Below are 20,441 nucleotides of genomic sequence, written 5' to 3'. Positions count from 1 at the left end.
ATTTATATAGAAATGTTGCTTATATGGATTTACATAACATGATGCGGTCTCCTTTTCTTACATGTCTAAGGTTTGTAAAGTATATAGCAATCATTTTCTTACATGTCTAAGACCCAAACTAGTTACATTTTCCAACATAATTCACAATTGCAATCTTCACAATAAAAACATTGCGGAATATAAAAATTGGAACTGAGAAAATATGCATCCACACACAAAAATATGACACCATCATTTTTGGACAAATGTCCCTGGAAAAACCCCGAAGGGAAAACCAGTGCAGTAGATGAGGGTTTTATTATTATATTCAACAAATCAGAGAATTACAACTACTTGCCCTTCTAACAAAGCTTTGGCAATTTCATCTCACTGGAAAATAATCTAGGAAATTACTTTTCCCCTAGCAAATCGATTTGACCTCCTCTAGGCTACTCGCATTCCTTCCTGACACTTGCACACCCGCCCAGAAATGCGCATCGCAGCCACTGGATACTTCACACAGCCCTGGGAACCCTTCCTGGCAAGTCAATCTGCCTCCTAGAGCTATTCGCTCTTCCTTCTAGCACCTCTTTCAGCAATTGGAAACGAATTGTTGCTCTTGCAACTCGCACTGGGGAAATTGGCTACTCACACTAGCTAAATCGGCCTTCCTATGTTGGTAAACTCGACCTCCTGTCCTCACTTTGGATCACTAGAAAACCTCCTGAGAATTTCTCTGAAATTCTCACTACTAACTCTTCCCTTGACCCTAGCTTCAATTGCGCCGTTGTTGAACACCTGCAACTAGGTAGTCGAACTGCTCAAATCACAAATGTTGTCTTCTCCAAACCCTTCGACTTGCTCTTATAATCTCTTGTTGGAGTCTCGACTCTCAACAATCACAATCACATCTCAACCAATGGCTAAGATCAACATGACTTTGTCAATTAACTTTTCTTGAAGTCTCGCGGGAAAAATCAACCTCCCTCAATTAATCTGATTTAATTAAATATTTCCTAAGTTAGACTTAATAAATATTTAATTATTGGCTAATTAATCTAACTGAGGTAGTTTTAAGGCTTTTACGACGAAATCTTTTCTTGGTTTTAGAGATCGCATGTTCCTTAGCCTCTTAGACACCATAGACACTAGAACACTTATCTAATGCTACCCCAAAAACTAACAGATCTCTTACAGAGGAGCCTTTGACCACTTGGGATCAACGAGGAGCATCGCTAAATCACAGAATCACATGATCGCAATTTTGTATAGTATCAGGGTCGAGCCCAATTATTGGTCAAGGCCGCATTAGCTTGAAAATAGCAAAAGTGGGGTCAGTGTATTAAATTTTTTGGAAAAGCCAAAGGCCAAATAAGAACAGGCAATGGGTTGATCCACGTAAAATGTAATATCCCTAAGGGAAAATTAATATTAAATAATCAAAGCAAAATAGACAACACATCACAAAAATCGAAATAGACAATCAGACCACAAAAATGCTTCCACAACAACGTTGTCTACTCATTTTATTAAATGGGAAAGGTGTACAATCAAGGTGCTGGAATGTGTGCACCTAGGCTTGCTTTTAGCAAGCTAGCAAAGCCCTCAATGATCCCTGAATCACCCTCCTTCAAGCCCTGTCAATTCAGCCCAACTGCTGCGCTGTAAAACCTAGAAAATGGTGTTGCTGCCTGAAATGAAGAGCTGCTAGAGCCCTCTCTACTGCTCAGAAAATTCTGGGAATTTAATCCTGGCCTCTACTCAAGAAACCCAGAATAACCCACGAAGGGTTTGGCCAAAGCTTGACCCCGGAATTTCGACCCCCTTGAGCTTGACTAGCTCTCTAGCTGGGAAATTCGGCCTCCTGAATGATTTGCTGCTGAAATGCCTCCAAAATACCTACAAACCCTGTTAGAAGGCTTCCCAAGCCTTCCCACCAATTCTCCACCTCAAATTCCCTTATCTCCCCACACTCCCGAAATGCCTCTATCAATGACTGTGCAGTCCCTGCACTGTTGTGGCTCTCTCTGCTGCTGCAAATCGACCTCCTGTTGCTGGTGTGGATTATGCTGAAGAAGAACTCCCTCCTTGGGCTAGCACTCGAAGTCCACCAAAGCAAGGGTTGGGATTTCCGCTCGGAAACACCCAGTGTGTTGAACAGCACATGCAGACTTGGCCCACTGCTCAAGTGTGCTCTTGTCAAAGACAAATTCGAAAATGATGAATGATAACCAAAAACAAGAGCTCCTCCCTCTTTTATCGAATTGCCTCCAAGGCTGCCCATGTGAGCCCACATCGATTTCCACCCACCTTCTTCGAACCAATGAAAGTGTATTCTCCTTATGGGTCGAAAATGCCTTCGTGGTGGCCCCCACATTCCACCAAAGCCGCAATTTTTCGCTGAGCCGCAATTTTTCGCTGAGCCTATCTCTTAGGCCAAAAATCACATATGGATCCCCTAGACCCCCTTTTTCCTAAGTGAGATAATGTGAGTGCCAAAATTGATCAAAATTTCGATATTCCCTTAGTGAAACACTAAGCAGGAATATCACAGTCCTCCTCGCCAAAACATTGCTTGTCCTCAAGCAACTGCAAAGAAGGATGTTGTAGTATTTGTTCCCCCTCCCAGGTGACATCCTCATTCGGTAGATTCCTCCATCGAATCAGAAATTCCCTAATGACCCTGTTACGCAGGTGCCTCTCTCTGGAATCCAAAATGGCCTCTAGTTCCAGCACCAAATGGCCTTCATCATCCATAGGGGGTAACTTTGTAGTAGCGGTGACCTGCTACCCTAGTGCCTTCTTGAGGCAAGACACATGAAAAACATTGTGCACCCAGCTCCCCGGTGGTAGCTCCAACTCATATGCTACCTCCCCCACCTTCCGAGCAACACGATAGGGCCCATAGAAGCGGGGTTTGAGTTTTTCAGCCCCCTTCTGCTTGAGCGTAGACTGTCGGTATGGTTGGAGCCTCAAAAAGACCAAGTCCCCAACTTTGAACTGCCTCTCAACTCTGCCCCTGTCTGCATAAAGCTTTTGTTGATTCTGGGCCATTTGCAAATTGTCTTTTAGAGCCCTCAAGATGTCTTGGCTCTCCTGTATCCAGTCCTTGGCCCTTGGGGCCCTGCTGTCTCCAAACATAACGTCAGCAAAAGATAATGCATCATAACCATATAGGGCTCGAAATGGTGACATACCTATAGACATGTGATGCGTAGTGTTGTAGCAGTATTCCCCCAAATGCAGCCATCGTATCCATGCCTTCTGCTGCCCTATCACATAGTTACACAAGTAGCCCTCCAACCACTTGTTAACTATCTCCGTTTGGCCATCCGTCTGTGGGTGGTAACTGGTACTCGAGGTGAGTTTCGTACCCACCAATCTAAATAACTCCTGCCAAAACCCACCCATGAACCTATTGTCCCAGTCATTGACAATGGTCTTGGGGAGACCATGTAGCCGAAATACCTCCTTGAAAAACAATTTGGCCACCTGTGAGGCTGAGTACCGAGCTGGAATGGCAAAGAAATGAGTGTACTTCGTCAAGCAATCCACCACCACATATATGCAGTCCTTGCCCTGTATTGTGGGCAGCCCGGTGATGAAATCCATCGATATGCTTTCCCATTTTCCCTCCGGAATGGGAAGCGGTTGTAGTAGACCAGCAGGGTGTGTCTGCTCTCCCTTGTTCCGCTGGCATGTGTCACACTCTCGTATATGCCTCAGAACGTCCTCCTTGAGGCCCTTCCATGCAAAGCGCTCCCTAATGGTTCGGTATGTCTTCGTAAACCCCTGGTGCCCTGCTAGTGGTGAATCATGGGTAGCCTGCAGAATCTTCTCCCTTAGTGGGGAGTTGGGTACCAAGTAAATCCGGTCTCGATAGTAGATCACCTCATTCATCACCCGATACCGGTCATCCATCACCAACCCATCAAGGATCTCGCATGCAAACTTGTCCTTGGAGTACTCAACGAGTAACTGCGCCCTCCAGTCTGGGGCAATGTTCATCAAGGACAAGGTGGTTGGTCTCCTGGACAATGCATTAGAAACTATGTTGTGCTTCCCCTTGACATATTCGATGTCAAAGTCATATGCATGTAGTTTGCTCACCCACTTTTGCTGCCTCTCTTATAGTTGTTTCTGCTCCAAAAAGAACCTGAGGTTGTTGTGGTCGGTCTTGACCTTGAACCTGTTCCCCACCAAATACTGCCTGAACTTGGCCAACGCATGCATGATGGCCAGCATCTCCTTGTCATAGATGGAGTAGAGAAGCTCATGGGGCAGTAGCTTCCTGCTCTCAAATGCTATGGGGTGCCCCCTTGCATCAATACAGCCCCCACGCCCACTCCTGATGCATCACACTCCAACACGAAAGGTTGAGTGAAATCAGGGAGTGCCAACACTGGACAGCTACTCATGACCTCCTTGAGGCGATCAAATGCCTCCTGCGTTGTAGTGGTCCACTCGAAAGCCCCCTTCTTCGTCAAATCTGTGAGGGGTGCAGCCAGCTGTGAGAAACCCTTCACAAATTTCTTGTAATAGGTGCAAATGCCCACAAACCCCCTCAACTCGATCACATTTTGGGGCTCTGGCCAATCCCGGATAGCTCTGATCTTCTCCTCATGCACTCTGACACCATCCTCCCCAATGATATGCCCAAGGTAGAGCATCTCAGTCAGCCCAAACTCGCACTTGGACAGTTTGGCATAGAATTGTTGCTCCTCCAGGATGCGCAGTACTGTCTCAAGGTGTTGTAAATGCTCCTCCCACGTCCGACTGTAGATCAATATGTCATCAAAGAACACCAGCACGAACTTCCTCAACTGCCCACGAAACATGTGGTTCATGCATGACTGGAATGTGGCAGGTGCGTTGGTCAGCCCAAAGGGCATAACCAAGAACTCAAAGTGCCCATAGTGGCACCAAAATGTTGTCTTTGGGACATCTTGGTCCCTCACCTGGATCTGATGGTACCCCGACCTCAGATCAATCTTCGAGAAGAACTTTGCTCCCCTCAACTCGTCCATCAGCTCATCTATACGGGGAATAGGGTAGCAGTTCTTCAACGTTTTCTTGTTGAGAGCCCTGTAATCAATGCACATCTGTAAGGACCCGTCCTTCTTTTTCACCAACACAACTAATGAAGCAAAAGGGCTAGAGTTGGGTCTAATGTGTCCTAATAGCTCATGGATGGCCCTCTCAATCTCATCCCGATAAGCCTTGGGATGTCAATAAGGGGTGGTGATGACGACCTGCACCCCTGGCTCCAACTCGATGGTGTGCTCAAACCCCCTATCAGGAGGTTGTCCCAGTGGTATGTCCCCAAACACCACTAGATACCTGTCAAGAATAACCTATATCTCTGGATGTGGTGGCTTGGGCTTTCCCCCAGCCTCTGAGATCCTCAACTCCACAGCCCACTCGATGTCTCCATGTCTCAAGTCAGCCTCCATCTTGTGGGCCGAGACAATCTGTGGGGGGTATGAGTGCATCCCCCGAAGCAACATGGTCTTGCCATCTGGCCCTATGAACTCCATCTCCAGCTTCTGCCAATCTGTCGTGACTCTGCCCAGTGTATAGAGCCACTGGACTCCCAACACAACGTTGGTGTCCGATACATCCACCACAAAGAAATGATCTGTCATGGAGTAATTCCCCATGGTCACTGTCAAAGCTGGCACATAGCGGGTGCACTGCATGGTCCTGTCCCTAGGCACAAGAACTGAGAATCCCTCGAACTCCTCAGTTGTGATGCCCCTCCTCTGAACCAGCTGCGCATCAATGAAGTTGTGGGTAGCCCCACTGTCCACCAGTACTGAGACACAGTACCCCTTAATAGTGCCTCGAATCCTCATAGTCCAAAATTTGGGTACCCCTCTAGTAGGTGCGAAAGAAACTCCCCCTACTAGTGGTGGTGGTGGTGGTGGTCCTCCTCCTCCTCCTGGTGGTGTTGCGTTGTCCTCTCCCGACATCTCAAAATAAGTCTCCTCTGCATCACTGTCAAAGAAGACCTCTATATAGTGAGCCTTGCCCATTGCACACCTGTGGCCTGGTGCCCATGGCTCCTGACAAGTGAAGCACAGCTTCCTTCACTTTAGGTCTCTTTTGGTCTCATCATCCAGTTGTGCACGCCCCTGATTTGCGGTCGGTGGTGGAGCGTTGTTGTCCTTCCCCTTCTGCTGGAAGCCGTGTCTAAGGGGAAATGGCGCCCTTGTCCTGGGTAGGGCATCCTGTAGGTCTCGGGCTCTCCCTACGGCATCCTGCAATGTAGTGGGCCTGTTGGACCTCACCAACCCACGTAATGGCTCTGCTAGCCCATCGATAAACATGAAAATCCTCCTAGACTCTGACAAGTCTGGGACCATCACCAACAAACACAGAAACTCTGAGATGTAGGTTTCTGCACTCCTGGTCTGCCTGAGCTTAGTCAGCTCCCCAAAATACTCCTATGAATCCTTTCTCTCAAACTACTCGAACACCCTCCTAGTGAACTCATCATAGGCAATCACCCTAGCATGCCCCAACATGGTCAAAACGTGGAACCACCAGTCGTGGGCTTCCCCTTCCAAGTGCAATGTGGCAATCTTGATTGCCTCACCTTCTGTCATTTGGTTCAGCTGGAAATAGACATCCAGCGTCTCAACCCAGGCCTTGGCCGAGCTCTTGGAGGACCCATCGAAAGTTGGGAGAAATAGCCTCCCCACCGTGTGTTGCAAGTTTGTCCCCTGCACATAACTCCCTCCATTTTGTCCCTTGGACTTGTTGTCAGTTGGCAAAAATCTTTGAAAGTAATGGCCCTCCCAAATTCAGGCCCATAAGACTGATACTCCAGGAAGTAGTCTCCATAAGGTGCTTCCTCCTGCTCTGGTTGCCCTCCTGCTCCAGATTGTAGGAACGTGGGAATGGTGGATCTAGGGGTTGTGTTTTGGACCAATGGCATGTTGGCATGGAGAGATGCATGGTCTTATGATGTTTCGAACCCTTCTCCATAGTGGAAATCTCCTTGGACTCCGTTCCCTTGTTGCCATTGCTATTTCGCTGCCCCATCTCTTCAATGTTCCGAGACAAATCCTACACTGCCTTCAGTAGGAGTTGGGCAAACTCCTTCTCCTCATCCCTTTTGTCTCCCTCGTTATCCCCCATGTTGGGTTCCTCTACCTTTGGTTCTGTCGCCACGGGATCAGGGGTGATCTCTAGCTATCATTCTTTGCTCTTGTACCTCTATCTATAGTATGTCACGTTATGCCTATCCTCCAATGTCATAGAATGCATTGCTCCCACACGCTGTTCCAAGTCTATAGCTCTGATACCACTGTAATATCCCAAAGTGAAAATTAACAATAAATAATCAAAGCAAAATAGACAACACATCACAAAAATCGAAACAGACAACCAGAGCACAAAAATGCTTCCACAATAGCGTTGTCTACTCATCTTATTAAATGGGAAAGGTGTACAATAAAGGTGTTGGAATGTGTGCACCTGGGCTTGCTTTTAGCAAGCTAGCAAAGCCCTCAATGATCCTTGAATCACCCTCCTTCAAGCCCTGTCAATTTGGCCCAACTATTGCGCTGTAAAACCTAGAAAATGGTGTTGCTTCCTGAAATGAAGAGTTGCTAGAGCCCTCTCTACTGCTCAAAAAATTCCGGGAATTTAATCCTGACCTCTTTTCAAGAAACCCAGAATAACCCACGAATGGTTTTGCCAAAGCTTGACCCCGGAATTTCGACCCCCTTGAGCTTGACTAGCTCTCCAGCTGGGAAATTCGGCCTCCTAAATGATCTGCTGCTGAAATGCCTCCAAAATACCTGCAAACCCTGTTAGAAGGCTTCCCAAGCCTTCCCACCAATTCTCCACCTCAAATTCCCTTATCTCCCCACACTCCCGAAATGCCTCTATCAATGACTGCGCAGTCCCTGTGCTGCTGTGGCTCTCTTTGCTGCTGCAAATCGACCTCCTGTTGCTGGTGTGGATTATGCTGAAGAAGAACTCCCTCCTTGGGCTGGCACTCGAAGTCCACCGAAGCAAGGGTTGGGATTTCTGCTCGGAAACACCTAGTGCGCTGAACAGCGCATGCACACATAGCTCACTGCTCAAGCGTGCCGTTGTCAAAGACAAATTCGAAAATGATGAATGATAACCAAAAATGAGAGCTCCTCCCTCTTTTATCGAATTGCCTCGAAGGCTGCCCATGTGGGCCCACATCGACTTCCACCCACCTTTGAGCCAATGAAAGCATATTCTCCTTGTGGGCCGAAAATGCCTTCGTGGTAGCCCCCACATTCCACCAAAGCTGCAATTTTTCGCTGAGCCTATAGCTGGAGTGCCTCTTAGGACAAAAGTCACATATAGGTCCCCTAGGCCACCTTTTTACTAAGTGAGATAATGTGAGTGCCAAAATTGATCAAAATTTCGATATTCCCTTAGTGAAACACTAAGCAGAAATATCACATAAAACCAAGTGACACCATGTGTTTGATGCTTGTCCTGCGTTTGTGGGTATCTCCTATAACTGAATGACCTGTGTGTAATCACATTGTGAAATTGAGTAAAGACAGAGTGGGATCACGAATTCCCTCAAGTTAATTCCTCAAACTAGTGAGCCGAATTTGCAGCAGAGGCAAAAACGATGAAGTGCCAGGATTGAAGACACCTGAGTATCCCCTGTAAATAGTGCGCATTACTGGTACGTAAGATTGATGGTTGTCCATGTACAAGAGTGTTGTAGCAGTTGGTAGACCAGCGTTGGATCAGAGATTTCATTGAGTCGTTGTGTGCACCAGTTTGGCATAGTGCATTTTTGTCACTGTTGTGTGCATTTGAAGTGAAGCCAAGTGACTAGAAATAGAGTGATGAATGTGCAGTTGTAGTTGCCAAGCATGAAGGGCCGAGAAATTTGCTCATTGTGATTTTTGGAGAAAGACACAGCTGTGTATATTACTCTGCACACCATTGGCCACCTACGAAGCTGTCAACACCTACGAAGTGCATGCATTGGCCACCTACGAAGCTGTGAACACAGAATATTACATTCCATTAACCAGTGAAGAAACCCTACAGCTAATTTGGGTCTGGAATCAGTTAGGCATTCTCTCAGGTTTCGAGTTTCTAACCACCATCCAGCTTTGAAGAATTTTTGGGACACTTGCAATGCCTTGTAGTTTGTAGGCTCTGAACAGAAAGGGCATAGTTTTCTTAATATGTGTTGCTGATCTTCTCCACGGAGCAACAAAGGATAGAGTTTATGATAGAATTACCTAAATTTTATTAAAGGTTTTATTATTTGCAGTTAGTAAATCCCAGTGACACATGTATTAACATTGCCCTGTAACTTCTCATGCTATGTAATGTTGTATGTGTCCAAGTGACCAGAAATAGAGTGATGAATGTGCACTTGTTAAAAATGTTATTAAGAAAAAGCATTTGTTCATGGCTATTGCATTGTTATTCTCTTTGTATATATAATTTTATTCTTTTTTATATAAAAAAATTAAGTTGTTTTTGAATGTGCACTTGTAGTAGCCAAGCATGAAGGGCCGAGAAATTTTCTCATTGTGTTCTCTAGAGGAAGACACAACTGTGTATATTACTCTGCACACCATTGGCCACCTACGAAGCTGTGAACACCTACGAAGTGCATGCATTGGCCACCTATGAAGCTATGAACACAGAATATTACATTCCATTAACCAGTGAAGAAACCCTACAGCTAATTTGGGCCTGGAATCAGTTAGGCATTCTCTCAGGTTTTCAGTTTCTAAACGCCATCCAGTTTTGAAGAATTTTTGGAACACTTGTATGCCTTGTGGTTTGTAGGCTCTGAACAGAAAGGGCATAATTTTCTCAATGTGTGTTGTTGATCTGCTCCACAGAGCTACAAAGGATAGAGTCTATGATTGAATTTCCTAAATTTTCTCAAAGGTTTTGTTATTTGCAGTTAGTATATTCCAGTGACACATGTATTAACATTGCCCTGTAACTTCTTATGCTATGTAGTGGTGTATGTGTTAGAATAATGTTGAAAAGATGGCTACTAGGGTGTTTGAATTTAAGTGTGGTTTAGGTCTATTATCATGAGTATGTTGCCAATAGACTTTCTTGAGAGTATGTATTGAGTGGTTTGACGAGCAGAGTCTGACTGTGTGAGCAGACATCTTGATATTGCAAAAGAGAGAGTTTGATGCTGCTAGTGCTTGTGGCAGACTTGTATTGCAGAATGCCTTGTCATGCTAATGATGAGAGTGTATTGTTGATGTTTGTATTAGTGCTAGGGTTTGGAGTACAGAGAGAGGTCTATTTTGCAGAGAAGGCTTGTATCTTGTTGTAGCCTTTTGAATTGTTGTCTTATGTTAACATTGCCCTGTAACTTCTCATGCTATGTAATGTTGTATGTGTTAGAGTAATGTTGAAGAGATGGCTGCTAGAGTGTTTAAATCTGAGTGTGGTTCAAGTTTATTATCATGAGTATGTTGTTGGTAGACTTTCTTGAGAGTATGTATTGAATGGTTTGACGAGTAGAGTCTGTCTGTGTGAGCAGATTGCTTGATATTGCAGAAAGAGAGAGTTTGATGCTGCTAGTGCTTCTGGTAGACTTGTATTGCAGAACGACTTGTCATGCTAATGATAAGAGTTATTGTTGATGTTTGTATTAGTGCTAGGGTTTGGAGTGCAGAGAGAGGTTTATTTTGCAAAGAAGGCTTGTATCCTGTTGTAGCCTTTTGAATTGCTGTCTTATGTTAAAATTTCCCTATAACTTGTCATGCTATGTAATGTTGTATGTGTTAGAGTAATGTTGAAGAAATGGCTGCTAGGGTGTTTGAATCTCAGTGTGGTTCAGGTGTATTATCATGAGAATGTTGTTGGTAGACTCTGTTGAGGACAGGGTTGCAGGGGAGCCGCTTCCCCCCTTCGAATTGCTCCTGGAGCGTGCTCTGAGCGGGAGCGAATCGGAAGTGATCCGGGAGTGTGTTCACAAAATTCGCTCCCGCTCCTGAAATTTGCTCCCATCACTCTCCTGCAAAACAAAAAAAACGCTCCCTGGTTTTTTTCACAAAATTGTTGTCACAAAGATGTTCCAAACACATTTTTTTTTCAAAGAAACAAGATTTTTTGAGTAGGGCAGTCTAATCTTCAAGCTTACGGCCCTAGTATTGATATGATATTCATGGTAATGTTAAACTCTTAAAGTAAAAGTGACATTCTCCCTTAAATGAAAGATAAAGGAGAATGTTACTTTTACTTAAATTTTTAATATTACCATGAAATGACTCTGGATGTTTGAGAGTGGTTCCAACCTCATTGAATTTCATATGGAGAAAGTAGAATTTTAGATCTCACTCAAAATCCAGCAGACTTAAAAGTTTTTCAGGATTTTAGGATTGGGGGGATTGCAATGTTTCCATTGAATTTTGTCATGTACTAGGGTATGGGACTCGTATTTAATCAAGAGCACCAAGCCCTCTATGTACCTTCATGTTAGTGACATTGGTTGTTGAACTCCTCTATCATGACCCTACTTAAAAATGTACCCATCACTCAAACAAAATCTTGACTTAACATGCTACATTTTTTCTATCTAATGTTAATTGGTTAGAGGGTGATATTAATGACAAAGATCCCAAGATAGGCAATGATTTCAATGATATGTAGTTATTTGTTGTAGCATGATTTTTTTGGATGCTAGAGGCCATCTAGAGCTTATTTGTTGATGTATTTTCAGTTCATCGATGGATTACACTCGATGTTATTTCGGTTATGTGCACCAATGTTGCATTAATCGTTATCGGGATAATATTGGCGCGAGGAAAAAATGGGAAAAAATCGGAATTATCGGGAAATTATCGGGAAATAATCGTTTGGTACAAAAAAAATCATTTTTTTCATTTTTTTTCAATTTTTTAATATCTAAACCATCTACAACATAAAATAAATACATTGACACATAAATATGATAAAAGAACTAATATATAAGATGTTTAATATCATTTCTAGTGCTAAAATCACGCATAACATTGAAACATGTCCTGAATAGTAAGTCCTGACTCCTGAGTCCCAACTCAGCCTCAAAATATCAACAAAAAATATGATAATGTATCTCATCATGTCATAATGTCATATACAATAAAATGAAGAAAATAACTAAAGTCTAATCCTATTGATTTCCTCTGTCCCTCTTGCGAGAAAATGCCACAGCTTTCCCTTTCCCTCTAGATGTAGATGCTGGTGCTGGTGGAGTTGGCAGTGGAGTCTGCTATGCTCTAGAAGCTGAAGAACTAGAAGTAGGAGCTATAGGAGGTAGACCACGTCCTCTACTGGTGGCAGGGGTAGCCCGGGTAGGTGGTGTCACCTGGAAACATTACAATCTCCCAATCCTGAAATCCTGAAAAACTGATAAGCTTGCTGAATTTTGAATGAAATCTAAAATTCTACTTTCTCCATATGAAATCCAATGAAGTCGGAACCACTCTCAAACATCCTGAGTCATTTCATGGTAATGTTAAAAATTTAAGCAAAAGGATGAAAATGAAGATTAAGGAGAATGTCACTTTTACTTTAAGAATTTAACATTACCATGAATAACATATCAATACTAGGGCCTAAACTTGATCATTAAGCTGCCCCACTCAAAAATTATTTGTTTCTTTCAAAAAAAATTGCATTTCAAACATTTAGCATCCCTTAAAAAACAAAAAAACAAATTATAAAACCTCGCTGTTGGAGACCCCCACAATAATTTCGATTGTTATCGCGATAAATTCGAATTTATCGCGATATTTTCATAAAAATCAGCTAAAAAAAATTTCCGGCGATTATTTCATTTTATTGCGATATTATCACGATTTTCACAACAATGATGTGCACCCTTAAATGCTACATAAATGAGAACTTGTAACTTGTCAACGTGGTTGATGAAGATTATAACTTCTAGATGATTGATGTTATATGGTGTAATCCATGTTTTTATGTTTTTTATATCTAATTCATCATTCTGCATGCTTTTGTTGACATATATGCATCAAAATATATAAAAATATATATTATATAAAAATTTGCTCTCGATTCGCTCCCAAACCGGGAGCTTTTGAAAATGTCGCCCCCCACTCCCGCTCCCAAGTAAGCTTGGTTGAGAGTATGTGTTGAGTGGTTTGACGAGTAGAGTCTGATTGTGTGAGCAGATTGCTTGATATTGCAGAAAGAGAGAGTTTGATGTTGCTTGTGCTTGTGGAAGACTTGTATTGCAGAACGCCTTGTCATGCTAATGATGAGAGTGTATTGTTGATGTTTGTATTAGTGCTAGGGTTTGGAGTATAGAGAGAGGTCTATTTTGTAGAGAAGGCTTGTATCTTATTGTAGCCTTTTGAATTGTTATCTTATGTTACGCATTGCGGGGCATGTATTTGTCATAGTATTGTCATTAGTCTTAGTTGTGTGGGCCGAGGTGTTGCAGAAAATCATTGCCAGAATAATAGAGGAATTTGCAGGTTGCAAATTTATTAGCCCATGGATGAGTCATTGAGGCAGTTCGTAGCCCATTGTGTTGAACCTCTCGTCAGAAGAAATTTGATGAGGAGAATTTTTGAAGGGCTCAAATCAAGAAAGGATGAGGAGCCAAAGTGAAAGCAGTCTCCAAAACTCCCAAGGAAGAGCAAAAATCAAATGAGAAGAGAGCAGATCTATTTCACATGTCAAGAAGCATGGACACCAGATCACAGATGTAAAGTTAAAGGGGACAGAGAAGCAAATGAGACTGCAAAAATTGAAGCAGAGCAAGAAATGGCAAGGAACTCAAGTCAATTGATTGTGGAAAGGGTTGAAGGGTCCATGGTTGGACAAGAGTCACATGCAAAGTAATTTAACTTGCATGAGCACAAGGAGAGGCATGAATCAAAAATGCCTGAATTGCATTACGAGGATCATGAGACTACTCTTTTGAAGAGCCCATTGAAGGCTCATGTGATAGTGATGAAGGAGATGGGTTCTTCTACTGCTTTCCAGGAAGACACCCTTGAAGGACATGAACAACCATGTGAAGATGTTGACAACAATTCACCTATGCATCTATGTTTGATGGCTGAAAATGGACAGCATAAGGAAGAGGAGATAAATGAAACTCCTAGTGACTGGGAGGTTATTCCCATATGTGAAGAAAGCACTCAGGATTTGAAGGATGAACCTCTAATGATGATCAAGCATGGAGAGCACTTAGAGGCGCAAGGGCATGAGGAGGATGATATGTGCAGTGGGCATGCTGAGCCACCTTTGGAGAGCCAATTGAAGGCTCAAGTGGGAGACATGGTGGAGGTGGTTGAGCATCCATCTTTGAGTCCACCCATTGATGAGGTGCAAATAGATGCAGAGGCAGCCAACAAGGTTGTGGTACTTCAAACAATAGCTGCCAGGAGAAGATTGAGCATTTAAGGATTGATCTTGTGGCAATGAAGCAAAAGATCTAGACAATACCAGGCACCATCTTGCAGGTAGAGGAGCTTAGAGTGGTGTGTGCAGAGTCAGTGGCCAAGTTGTCTAGCATTGAGGAACGGTTAAAGTTCCTAGCAAGGCAGCAAGAGGAGTACATTTGGGAGTTTTAGAGTAGCCCTCTCCTGGAGTACATAGATAGGGTTTGCAGTATTATTAGCCCACCTCTATACATTGGAGAGAGAGAAGATTGAAATCTTCTAGATGGGTTTTGTTGGAGCATTATGATTTGAGCATGGAGTAGCATTGGCATGGTAGGCTTGTTCAATGTGCAAGAGTTCATGCATTCGATCATTCCCATGGGATGGATTGGAAGGAGATTATGAGTTGGTATCCTATTGATGGGATGATGCTAGGGAGGATATTCTTAGCGAGGGGCATAGCACAGCATTAGCCCTTAGGCATGGATAGTGATGGAGTACCAAGGTGGTATCATAACCCACAGGTCCCAGGGCCTAGGTGGCATTGGGATCCAAGTGGATCTATTGATGGCAGATTGAGTTAGAGATGGGTTTGGATAGAATGGAGGCACGATGTGACCCAATGGTTCATATGGGATCCCGGTATCAGTATACAGATACCTCTACAGTGGACAGATGTGGATTGCTTGAGGGAAAGAAAAATTGGGCAGGAGGACTTGTAATGTCCCCATTTTCAGTTTCCTTTACAGCACAACCCAGATAAATTTCCAAGGTACGTGATGGTCAAGTCACAGGAGCAAGATTACGTCATCAAATATCCCGAAGGGGTTTTGAGGAGTTTTATGGGGTCTAACGGCGTTCGCTTGGTATAATCCATCATCAAGAAAAATTTTGCACAATTTGCTTTTGGTTTTGTTGCATTCTGATAAATCCCATAAAACGAGGTTATTATTGAACCTAACTTAATTAATTATGCTTAAGGTGGCATTCTGGAGGAATATTTGATGGAACACCTTAGTGTAATAGCTCGTTGGAACCGAAACAAGAAGATCTACAAGATGGGATGACAAAAAGTGACTTCCAGCAACCAAAGAAAGTATGGTGGGCAATTTACCATTTTTTCAAATTAAAAGTGACTTTAATTAGTCACTTAATTAAATAAAAGAAGGGGAAAATGATTAATTGAAGGAAAAAGGCCAAAAGTGACTTAAGTAAAATTAAATTAAATTGAAAAGTCACTTAGATGAAGTCAAGGGGGAGCTTCTAGAATAATACTAAAATAATCAAAATAAAATACTTCTAGAAGATTGGAGATCTATCTATCGAGCCTTTAAAAGGAGGAGGATGAGATCATTTGGGACATCTTGGATTTGTGTATTTGTCTTTGGTGAGGTTTGGAGACCTAGTTCTCGGCTTCAATAGCCTCGGAACGGAAAACCTTGGGTGATTTGGTGAGAGTGGACGAAAACCCATCTCATCCCTTAGTGAATTCATTCAGAATTCACAGGTGTGTTTATTGATTCCAATTCTATTTTGGAGGCCTGATCCAGCATTGTAGCGGATCTCCTTGAGGTCGTTATCTCAACCATTTCCAAATATCTGTATTAGCATGCATTATCTGATTTTATAATAATATAATAAGGCTGAGAATTACTACATGTTTCTCTTGTCTATTTTGAATTGCAGTTTATATTTCTTAGTTTGCCATTAAATTTATGGCATAATTTGTGTAGTTTGGTTCATGAATTTGCGGCAAAAAATTCCTTAAGCAAAGAATTCCCGAGAAAATTATCAAAATTAATAAGCGGGATATTACATTATTGCTCATCAGGGTTGGGACATGCAAGGGTTCCTTTTGATGAGATGGAGCATCAAGTGCTCAGGAACTAGGTGATGGCTAATGAGGAGGGTAGAGCTCATGCTAGGCTTTTGCCCATGCACTAACTTATATCCCGACCATCTTTTGCATTTTAACTCTTTTTTTCTTTATTTGTGGCCATCTTATGCTTTTCCATTCTTTTAGCTACATCAACCTCCAGGGAAATGTTTTTTAGCCCTACTCAAGGATGTGGATAAGAGAGTGCCAAATCCCAATGAACCAATGACAGTTAACCCGAAGAATGGAGATGGTATCATGGGGCAATAATGTGATATGGAAAATGTTAAGTATGGTAAGGGATAATGAACATGCTATTTCAATCCAAGTCTTTCAAGTAGTGCCCCTCCTATAACCTTGAGGCCTTAGGGGAAGTCTCACTAGACTAGGGCTAAAGATTAACCCTGGTCGTGACGTGAGAGAACAAATTCACAGTCAAAATCATTCAAACATCCAGATCACCCCTTTATCCTTACTAAATGCCCAAAACATTAAGTAAAATCACTCGATTGCAAAATGATCAAAGTGCTTGTTGAATGGTAGCCGGGAGCCCACCTTCATCCAAGAGGAATGCCATGGTGAGAGGTGTATGATGGGTGCAAATGGTGGAGGAATTGGCATATCATCATCAATAAGAAAACGTGTAGGGTTGTTGGCTGGCTATTCAAAATAGGAGAGAAAAAATTCTCCTATGTAGTTACCCATTTTGGTGGGTAACAAGGCCAATTGGCAGAGCTTATCCTAGAAAAATAATTGGCCAATTGGCAGATCTTATGCTAGGAAAAATATATATTGCTAAGTACTTAGATTTAGGAAGCCATATTGTAGATGTCTATATAAACAAGAAACTCATTCATAACACCTCGATAGACCTGGGGGTAGCCATCAATGTTATGACAAACGACACTATGCACACATATCTTTATGTTGAGTTCACTCCAGACTCTTGCTAAATTGCAAGCCTATTATTGACTGTCCAGCCACACCAAGTCCAGTGCCAAATTGAGCATGGTAGCTTGGCTCTAAACACTGTGGTTATTGGTGGATGCACCTTTATAGCATACCCCTGCCTGCCTTGAGAGAAGAAAGACCTTACTTGTACAGGGGTTAGACAATCTACATCACTCCTCTAATGTGCATACTTCCTTAGACAACACTACATAAACCTAGACCTCAATTCCCAGGGGACCTCTCGTCCATATTATTCCCTTTTCATAATGTGATTGAATTATTGTAATGTCAATATAGAAATGGACGCACAGAACCATCCAGAGTCCTGGCAGCACACAATGTAGCTCAAGACCTTATATTTTTCCAAATATTAGGAATTGATAAGCATTGCGTGGATTTTAAGAACAACTGGACATTAGAATATTAGCTTCTATTTTACAAAAAAAAAATGAACAACAAAGACCAATTCTCAGCGGTATAATTACCTGCAAAGCGAGCATGAGGGCGTGGCTATCAATAATTCCAGTAGAAGGAGACCACAGAGCCTTGACACAGCGCAACTCGGGCTCCATTTCCATGGCCTCCTCTGCTTCAATTATGCGCAGATCCGTGATCCCATTTCCGATACCCAAAATCCGTAGATTCTCTAACACAGGGTTCTGCAATGGGTTTGTAGCTACTATGAGCTTACCCATCTGCCTATGTGGTACGCCATGAAGACTACAGTATCCATACAGTAGATTCCGCCCTTTTACACATAGACGAGCCTGCCCAACCATTGTTCGAGGAAATCAAAATGCGTAAACACTGGTTACTGGAAACTGGCAAATGCACTGAAACTTACCTTGAGCGAATGAGGAGGATAATAGATTCCTGCGTGGATGACTTCGCTGTTTCGAGAACTGGTAACGGTGCCGATGGTGGAAGCTGCCTCCAACACTAGCACTTCTCTACCTGATAACGCCATTTGTCTTGCCACTGCAATCCCCACAACCCCGGCCCCGATAACAACACAATCAGCTTTTTCAACTGGGACAGAGCCATCCCCATGGCTGCTGAATTGACGTCCCGTAACATGACTGGTAACTGTAGAGCGTGATACTCTGCGTTTGATGCTTTTGACTATGGCAGCTCGCAGCATGTCTCGGGCACCTATCGAGCTATTGATTTCTCTGGTTTTATTCCTGCACCTATCGAGCTGTTGATTTCTCTGGTTTTATTCCTTGGTTCCCGGAATAATGACTTTCTTTATTTATTTTAAAGCTATTTGATTTCTGGTTCTAATTAGTTGATTTTTTTATTGTATTTTATTGATTTCTGGTTTATTTATTTTAAAGCTATTTGATTTCTGGTTCTAATTAGTTGATTTTTTTATTGTATTTTATTGATTTCTGGTTCTAATTAGTTGACTTTCTTTATTGTATTTTAAAATTTAAAATGTTGTATGGCAGTTTTTTTAAAGCTATTGATTTCTGGTTTTAATTAGTTGACTTTCTTTATTGTATTTTAAAATGTCTTTAAAGCTATGGCATTTGATTTCTGGTTTTAATTAGTTGACTTTCTTTATTGTATTTTAAAATGTCTTTAAAGCTATGGCATTTTAAAATGTTCTATGGCAGTTTTTTTTATGTATATTAAAGCTATGGCAGTTTCTTTCTGTTTTTCATTTTCCTTGGTTCCAGGAATAATGACTTTCTTTGTGTATTTTAAAGCTATTGATTTTTGGTTTTAATTTGTTGACTTTCTTTATTGTATTTTAAAATGTTTTATTGCAATTTCTTTATGTATTTTAAAGCTATGGCAGTTTTTTATGTATTTTATTGTATTTTAAAATATTTTAAGGCAATTTCTTTATATATTTTAAAGCTATTGATTTTTTGTTCTAATTGGTTGACTTTCTTTATTGTGTTGGCATAGAGAGAGTGTTTTGTTTAATTCAAATAAATTGTGCCAAGATGCTTTAGACGAGAGTGAAAGAAAGAGAGTTTTATATAATTTAAATAAATTGTGCTGAAAGGTGCTTTAATTATAACAAGAGTGAAATTGTTAGAATTTTTTTATCGAGTTATATGGTCAAAATGTTTTTTTATAACAAGAGTGAAGTTGTTAAAAAAAATTATCAAGTTATATATGGTCTCGTTATGTATTTCAAAGCTATTGATTTCTGGTTTTAATTAGTTGACTTTCTTTATTATATTTTAAAATGTTCTATGACAGTTTCTTTATGTATTTTAAAGCTATGGCAGTTTTTTATGTATTTTATTTATGTATTGTAAAGCTATTGATTTCTGGTTTTAATTGGTTGACTTTCTTTATTGTATTAGCAGAGAGAGAGCGTTTTGTTTAATTCAAATAAATTGTGCCAAAGATGCTTTAATTATGACGACAGTGAAAGAGAGAGACTTTTGTTTAATTTAAATAAATTGTGCTGAAAAGTACTTTAATTATAACTAGAGTGAAATTGTTAGAATTTTATGGTCAAAATGTTTTTATAACCAGAGTGAAATTGTTAAGAAAAATATCAAGTTATATATGGTCAAAATGTTTTGACTTTTATAAAAAAAAATAGAAATAATTATATTAAAATTAATTTTATAAAAATTAAAATTGTTTTTAAATTTTTTTTAAATTATAAAGGTTTTAAGAAATTATTATATTAAAATTAATTTCATAAAATTTAAAATTGTTTTTAAAATTTTTAAATTGAGAAATTTTATTTTTAATTAGTTGAAATTATTGATTAGACTATTTTTATGTGATTTAATTAATTATCAAATATAAAAATGAAATTTAAAATATAAATTTAAAAATATATATATAATTGACATGTGTGCATTATTTTAATATATAGTACTTGTTTTTAAATGGAGAATGCAAAGAAAATATTTATAAAATTTTGATTTATATAATGTAGTGTATATGGTCGAAATTTGGTTTAATTGGTAGTGTATTGTCTGTTAGTTGTGAGGTACTATCAATTTGATTTATTGATGCACATAATCCATGTGTGCATCATTTTAATATATAGTACTTGTTTTTAAATGGAGAATTCAAAGAAAAACTTTATAAAATTTTGATTTATATAATGCAGTGTATATGGTCAAATTTTGGTTTAACTAGTAGTGTATTGTCTGTCAGTTGTGAGGTATCATCAATCTGATTTATTAATGCACATAATCCATTAGTCATTCACTTGATCAATTCTCTACTTCTGAAAGCAATGGCAGAAAACCCAATGA

The 20,441-nt window shown here is 41.0% G+C and overlaps 1 protein-coding gene across 3 annotated transcripts in view; it reads right to left on the bottom strand.

Annotated features, from left to right (window-relative positions):
- Positions 1-18,449, bottom strand: part of LOC149167154 (uncharacterized) — a 170,563-nt gene extending 152,114 nt beyond the window's left edge. For all 3 annotated transcript variants that reach the window (XM_089432887.1, XM_089432889.1, XM_089432890.1), the window contains exons 1-2: positions 18,047-18,449; positions 17,688-17,969 (exon numbers count right to left, since the gene is read on the bottom strand). In XM_089432887.1, the coding sequence (XP_089289013.1) occupies positions 17,688-17,969; positions 18,047-18,343 (579 nt within the window). In that variant the 5' untranslated portion in view covers positions 18,344-18,449. The remainder of the gene's footprint in view (positions 1-17,687; positions 17,970-18,046) is intronic.
- Positions 18,450-20,441: the final 1,992 nt, after the last annotated feature.

The sequence above is a fragment of the Pinus tabuliformis genome, chromosome 5_1 (assembly GCF_031772625.1).
Source record: "Pinus tabuliformis cultivar Carrire ecotype Pingquan chromosome 5_1, CPIR1, whole genome shotgun sequence".
In the NCBI taxonomy this organism is placed as follows: Eukaryota; Viridiplantae; Streptophyta; class Pinopsida; order Pinales; family Pinaceae; genus Pinus; species Pinus tabuliformis.
This window is presented reverse-complemented; position numbering and strand designations above follow the sequence as displayed.